This window comes from Capsicum annuum, chromosome 8 (genome assembly GCF_002878395.1).
Source record: "Capsicum annuum cultivar UCD-10X-F1 chromosome 8, UCD10Xv1.1, whole genome shotgun sequence".
Taxonomy (NCBI): domain Eukaryota; kingdom Viridiplantae; phylum Streptophyta; class Magnoliopsida; order Solanales; family Solanaceae; genus Capsicum; species Capsicum annuum.
The window spans coordinates 153970108-153976661 of record NC_061118.1 but is presented as its reverse complement, the minus strand read 5'-3'; the positions used below and the strand labels follow the sequence as shown (position 1 = coordinate 153976661).

At 31.3% G+C, this 6554-nt stretch overlaps 3 protein-coding genes across 3 annotated transcripts in view; all 3 read left to right on the top strand.

The window, feature by feature from the left end:
- Positions 1 to 1612: 1612 nt before the first annotated feature.
- LOC107839609 (glutathione S-transferase U7) lies at positions 1613 to 3605 on the top strand. The gene is made up of 2 exons (XM_016683177.2): positions 1613 to 2070; positions 2488 to 3605. Exons 1-2 carry the CDS (start codon positions 1750 to 1752, stop codon positions 2845 to 2847), a joined length of 681 nt encoding a protein of 226 aa, XP_016538663.1. The 5' UTR covers positions 1613 to 1749; the 3' UTR covers positions 2848 to 3605.
- A 110-nt stretch (positions 3606 to 3715) lies between these two features.
- LOC107879345 lies at positions 3716 to 4396 on the top strand. Its single transcript, XM_016726396.2, has one exon. It carries the CDS (start codon positions 3716 to 3718, stop codon positions 4394 to 4396), a length of 681 nt encoding a protein of 226 aa, XP_016581882.2.
- A 1298-nt stretch (positions 4397 to 5694) lies between these two features.
- Positions 5695 to 6554, top strand: part of LOC124886682 — a 22069-nt gene continuing 21209 nt past the window's right edge. Inside the window, exon 1 of the mRNA XM_047395573.1 lies at positions 5695 to 5812. Within this exon, the coding sequence (XP_047251529.1) occupies positions 5695 to 5812 (118 nt within the window). The remainder of the gene's footprint in view (positions 5813 to 6554) is intronic.

Here is a 6554-nt window from a genome sequence, read left to right as displayed (position 1 = left end):
AAAAAAATCGTTAAAATCCGATTAAACATTCATTTACCCTGTATTAAACAGAAAAAACTACAGATAGTAAGGACAAAAAACTACAATAATCTATATATTAGAACAATGTTATTAAACCTAACTTTAACACAAAAAATTTCTTAAAATCCGACCTAACATTCATTATCTATAATATAAACTTAAACAAAACAAAATTTATAACTAAACAATATGATCATTGAGATATTAGAACAATATGATATCAACGACACCTTCAGAGTTCATTGAAAAAGTAGTTATAAGGATATACATGATATTGTTACATTGTTGTAGGGGAAAATTCAATTTATAGAAGCCTAAATTTTTTTTTCTCCAAAAGTAGATTACCTAAATATGAAAATTTTTAATTATTCTATTACAAAAAGTAAGAAAATAAATTATCAAATTATTTATGGTAGAATGCAGTTGGCTATTGATTTTCAAGATTTAGCATATATGGGAGCATTAACGGCAATTTTTTTGATTTAGCAAATATTTTCGGAGATTTTTTTTGTTTTGCCAAAGTATGTTAGTTTTTATTTTACCAAAAAAACAACAACTTTTATTTGTAAAATCACATATAACTCCTAATTATATACTTCACCTCTTACCATTTCTTAAGATTAATATAATATATTTTAAGACTCTTTAATTTTAATATTATATAAATATTTAACTAACAAATTAAATAAAATAGTAAAAAAAATGATTTTATCTATTGCAGGGATTTATAACGAAGGATAAAAAGTTCAAATCAATTTTCTAAGGGTGTTCACACTTTTAACATATTATATATATTAAATTAATAATAATAATAATAATAATAATAATAATAATAATAATAGTAATTATTATTATTATTATTATTATTATTATTATTATAGATTATTCCTATTTCCTAGTAAGGCTCCATTTGTTTTTTTTTTTTTAAGATTCAGATGTTATATCTGAATGATAAGATGTTGTCTTTAGATCTGAAAATTGAATGATTAAGACTATTTATATTTCAACATCTGAACGTGTAAGAAAAATTTATTTGTATACATAATAAAATAAAAGAGTTAGTAAGTGTGGCAGTGGTTGACAATTGTGGTTGGTAGCAGTATTTGTTGTCGATGGAGGTTGTGATGGCGGAGGTGGGTGGTGGTGATTGACAATGGTGATGGTGACTGTTGATTGTGAATAGAGTGGTGAATATTTTCTAACAACAGAATATCTTTCAGACTTATTAATACTAGATTCTAGATCTGAATGATTAAAATTTATTCAGATCTATTAAGAATTAAAATCTTAATAAAAAATAAATATATTTAATAATGTGAAGTCCAAATGAAAATTAAATGGAAGCAAATGAGCCTAAGCCTTTGTATTAATATCTGGACAAAAGAGGTAACGCGATTTCCTTTTCTGTGCCATAGGAATCTTTCACGTGTTTGCTTTATTTTTTTCCTTAAATAACCAGTAAATCATAAACCTTGCAAAAAAGACCTTAGTGGTAACGTGTGGTTTTCTAACACATAATAAGATGTGACATAAAGCTAGCTAGTGCATGTTCATTGATAACTAGGGATCCGGTTACTTTTGTCCTTAAGCTTTTTATCTTATTTTGCATGGAATAACTTACTACTAATTCATTTTGACTCACCAAAAAAGTGAAACAAACAAAAAAAGCTATCTATTGGTATCCAATTGAAACCTCACATTATAATTTTGTTGGAGAAATTGTTAAGAATGGAGGAGAGAAGAGATGTGAAACTTTTAGGCACAAAAGAAAGTATATTTACTCAAAGAATAGTGTGGGCACTTAAGCTAAAAGGTATTGACTATGCATTTATAGAGCAGGATTTTTCTAGCAGGAGCAGTCCATTGCTTGTGGAACTTAATCCAGTGTATAAGATGGTGCCTGTTATTGTTCATGATGGAAAACCATTGAGTGAATCACTTGTTATTCTTGAGTACATTGAAGAGACATGGCCAGTTAATCCTCTATTCCCTGTTGATCCTTTTCAAAGAGCTTCTGCTCGTTTTTGGGCTCGATTCATCGATGGCATGGTAATTTTCAATCTGCTGTAACATATAGCTGTTGTATTTTCTGGCAAACTACTAATCTCACTTCTTATGAACGATGCAATGGATCTTAATATCATCCCATGCAACTTAATTATTGATATGCTGATGCAAGTGGTTGACTAAAACTATTGAATCACGTGAAGCCAATAGTGTCTAGGTAGCTGTTTCTCTTATTCGTATTAACAACTACTCTAGGGGAATATTTTTAGGTGGTGCTAACGATTTAATAACTATTTTTATCGCCTCCGAATGTTTAGTTTATGCTCCTACCTATCAATCTGAATATATCGAAATGGCCCTTAATTTGTGGTTGAGTCTCTGTTGAGCAAGTTTTGTTTACATACAAACATATTGCTATTCAAGATTCTTATTCTTATTATTTTTTTATTACTGATGCAGTTCTATGAAGCAGCCAAAAAGGCATTTTTCTCCTCTGGAGAAGCCAAAGCAGAGGGGGTTGAATTAGTGGAAGAGGGATTACATCTTCTTGAAGGACAGATAATTGGGAAAAAGTTTTTTGGTGGGGAGAAAATAGGGTACCTTGACATAATAGCTGGTTGGATTTCTTACTGGTTCCAATATATAGAAGAAGTTGGTGAATTCAAAGCAATGGATTCAAGAAAATATCCTTGTCTACATGCATGGATCAACAATTTCATTCAAGTCCCTATTATTCAACAAACTCTTCCTAAAGCTGATGATGTCAAAGCTGTTTACAGGGGATTTAAAGATGCTGCAGCCTTGGCTGGTGCAAATTGAAAAGATTTAAGAGGTGTTTGATACCAACGAAAATGATTATTTTCTTAACAAATGTTTTATTACAAAAGTATCTAATATGTTTATTTTTTGAGTTGTATAAATGTTCAATAGAAACAAGTCTGAGTTTTAGTGTCAAAGTGAAAGATGCAGGAGGCAGCTGCTTATGACTTTAACCTATGGTAATCGAAGAAAAGTTATATATTTCAACTCTGATCTAAATATGAAATGGAACAAGTCCAAAATTATAGAGTACAAGAAAGGCCATCGAATTAGCCAGGACTGTTAGGAGATTCCAAAGCAGAGAAGTCATCAAATAATATAAGAAGCGAACTTCTTTACCTTCCTGATTTGGATGCATCTTCTTGTGTTGTTCGATGCCTCTTCCAAAGCAATTCGAATTTAGAAGCAGGCGGCGCTGGCATATCTGCTAAGAGTTCATCCGAATCCATTAGATTTAGTTCAATCATTGTATTTGTCTTGATAGTGTTGACAACGTGATCAGCTTTGTGGGTCACTTAGTTGTTGAGTTTATTTAGGAGTCAATAAGTTGTTCCTAATCTTTAAATAGTTTAGTTGTTGAGTTTATTTAGGAGTCAATAAGTTGTTCCCAGTCTTTAAGCTACAAGTTAACGTGCAGTTAGTTTTTAAGATTCAGATTTTTTAGGGGAATAAACGTGTTCTTTTACTTACTAGTTTCATCTATTTAAGACTCTTGTAACAGAGTATTTTAAAGTGTTAATACAGAGAAAATTTTCACACTTGCAAAGTCTCTTTCTTTTCTTTGCTGCATTTTATTTTTCTTTCATTTGGTATCCGAGCCAGAAAAAGATTTTTTTCTTTTCTTGAATACTATTGCAGTAACAAAATAATGACCACAGAATATTTTGTTCCAGCCGCTATTCCGCGTTTCGATGGTCACTACAACCATTGGAGTATGTTGATGGAGAACTTCCTTAGGTCCAAAGAGTATTGGCCAGTTGTGAGTATTGGCGTGCAAGAGCTAGCCGCTGATACTGCCTTGTCGGAAGCACAGAAGGCAGAGTTGGACAGTCTAAGGTTAAAGGATCTCAAGGTGAAGAATTACCTTTTTCAGGTTATTGATAGCTCAATACTGAAAATAATTCTTTGCAAGGATACTTCTAAACAAATATGGGATTCCATGAAGAAGAAGTATCAAGGAACGACGAAGGTGAAACAAGTGCAGCTTCAAGCACTTCGTGATGAGTTCGAGGCTCTACATATGCAAGGTGGTGAGTCGGTAACAGAATATTTCTCTAAGGTTTTGGCTATCTCAAATAAAATTCGAATTTATGGAGAAGAACTAAAGGATGTTATTATCATTGAGAAAATACTTCGCTCGATGACTGCAAAATTCAATTTTATTGTCTGCTCCATTGAAGAATCCAAAGATGTTGATGCATTTTGTATTGATGAGTTACAAGGTTCTCTGTTGGCTCATGATCAGAAAATAAACCAACAAGACAAGAATGAAGTAGCATTGAGGGCAGTGATGTCTTCAAAAGGAAGAGATCCAAAGAAAGACAAATGAAAAGGAAAAAATTGTCACCAGAAAGAGGAGAAAAACAATATTGGCGATTCCCAAAAAAAGAAAAAAAAATCTGACAAGTCTCAAGTTGAATGCTATTGATGCCATCGATTTGGACACTATCGATCTGAGTGTCGTACCAATTTAAGCAAGAATCGTGGTGGCAGATCTAATTTTGCAGCACGAAAGGAAGACGCGAAAACAAAGGAAGATGAAGAGGGGTTTCACTTTTGATAGCGTATACTTCCAAAGAGGAAGTTCTCACTAATTTGTGGTATCTCGGTACCGACTGCAGAAATCACATGTGTAGGCAGAAAGAGACATTCTCAGAGTTGGATGAAACTTTTCAAGATATTGTGAGATTCAAAGATAATTTAGTGGTCTCTGCCCAGGAAAAAGGGAAGATAAAAATCTCAACAAAAAAAAACTCCATTCATACCATAGGTGATGTGTTTTATGACCCTGCGTTGAAAACAAATCTATTAAGTGTCGGGCAGCTTCAAGAAAACGTATATGAACTTAATATCAAAGGTGGAGTTTGTAAGATACGAGATCCTCGTTTGGGGTTAATCGCTCAGGTTAACATGTCGTCAAATCGCTTGTTTCCTTTATTTCTTCACAACTCTATATAATCTTGTTTTTCTGCCAAAGTGAAAAAGGATGCCTGAAAGTGACATTTTCGTTATAGGCATTTAAATTTTGGAAGCTTGAAGTTCCTAAAGCAAAAACAATTGGTGTTAGGTCTTCCGCAACTTGAATCTCCAGATGAAGTATGTGAAGAGTGTGTAGTTAGCACGCAACATCGTGAACCATTTCTAATAGGAAAGTCTTGGACGGCAAAGAAGGTTCTAGAGTTGGTGCACTCAGATATCTATCGTCTGATAAGTCCTACGTCTAATGGAGATAAACGCTGTTTCATTAGTTTCATTGATGATTATAGCAGAAATAAATGGGTTTATTTCTTAAGAGAAAAATCAGAAGCATTTGAAACTTTTAAGAAGTTTAAAGTGTTTGTTGAAAATGAAGTTGGTTGTCAAATTAAGTGTTTGCAGACTGATTGGGGTGGCGAATACAACTCACTAGAATTTGTAGAATTTTGTGAGAAGCATGAAATTAAAAGGCACCTTACGGCAACCTACACACCTCAACAGAATGGTGTGTGTGAAAGGAAGAATCGCATAATTCTTGATATGATCCGTAGTCTTTTAAAGAGATGTGGCTTACCAAGAGACTTTTGGGCAGAAGCAGTTCATTGAAGCGTTCATATATTGAATAGATGTCCTACCAGCTTTATTCGATATATGACACCTCATGAAGCTTGGAGCAGGCGTAAACCAAATATTGAGTACTTTTGGATTTTTGGGTGTATAACATATGCCCGTATTCCAGATTCTGCAAGGAAAAAGTTGGACGATAAAGGTCAAAAATGCATTTTCTTTGGTGTTGATGACAAATCAAAAGCTTATCGCTTGTTCAATTCTATTACCAAGATAATTGTTATTAGCTGATGTAGACACGTGATTTTGACCCTCCCCGAATTTAATATATATATTTTTCAGTATTAAATATTTATATTTGGTCCGATATTATTTTAACTCTTATTTTATTTTTTTATAAATTTTTAGTTAAAAAATAAATAACTAAATAAAGGTAATTTTGAGATATTTTATTTTTATTCTAATTTTTTTAAAATAATAATACAAAAATCAAAAATATTTTTCTTTTCTAAATTTTAATAAATAAATTAGTAGTTTTAATATTATTTTATTATATTTATTTTTGGATATTTATAAATTTTTAATGTATTTTTTTAAATATAAAAATTAATTAGTTATTATTATATTTTTTATTAGTATTATTTTATTTATTTTTATTTACTTATTATTATTTATTTATATATATATATATATATATATATATATTTTTTTTTTTTTTTTTTTTTTTTTAAAAAGTTCAAAATTTGAAACCTTATCTCTATCTAACTATTATCTATCCCCCCTAAAAAAAATAATTGTTCCCCCAAGAGTTATGTACTTAAGGAACCCTCTCACCCTCAGAAAAAGATTGTATGTACATGAATACGTACTATCACCAGAGACTGTATCAGACAACAAAAAAAAAGAAGAAAACACAACACTGAAACTACATAATGAAAAACAGA

Excerpts from the sequence above, each read along its gene's own strand:
- LOC107839609 (XM_016683177.2), top strand. The coding sequence starts at position 1,750 with ATGGAGGAGAGAAGAGATGTGAAACTTTTAGGCACAAAAGAAAGTATA. Across the intron at positions 2,071-2,487 it reads CTCGATTCATCGATGGCATG|TTCTATGAAGCAGCCAAAAA; the intron begins GTAATTTTCAAT and ends TTACTGATGCAG.
- LOC107879345 (XM_016726396.2), top strand. The coding sequence starts at position 3,716 with ATGACCACAGAATATTTTGTTCCAGCCGCTATTCCGCGTTTCGATGGT.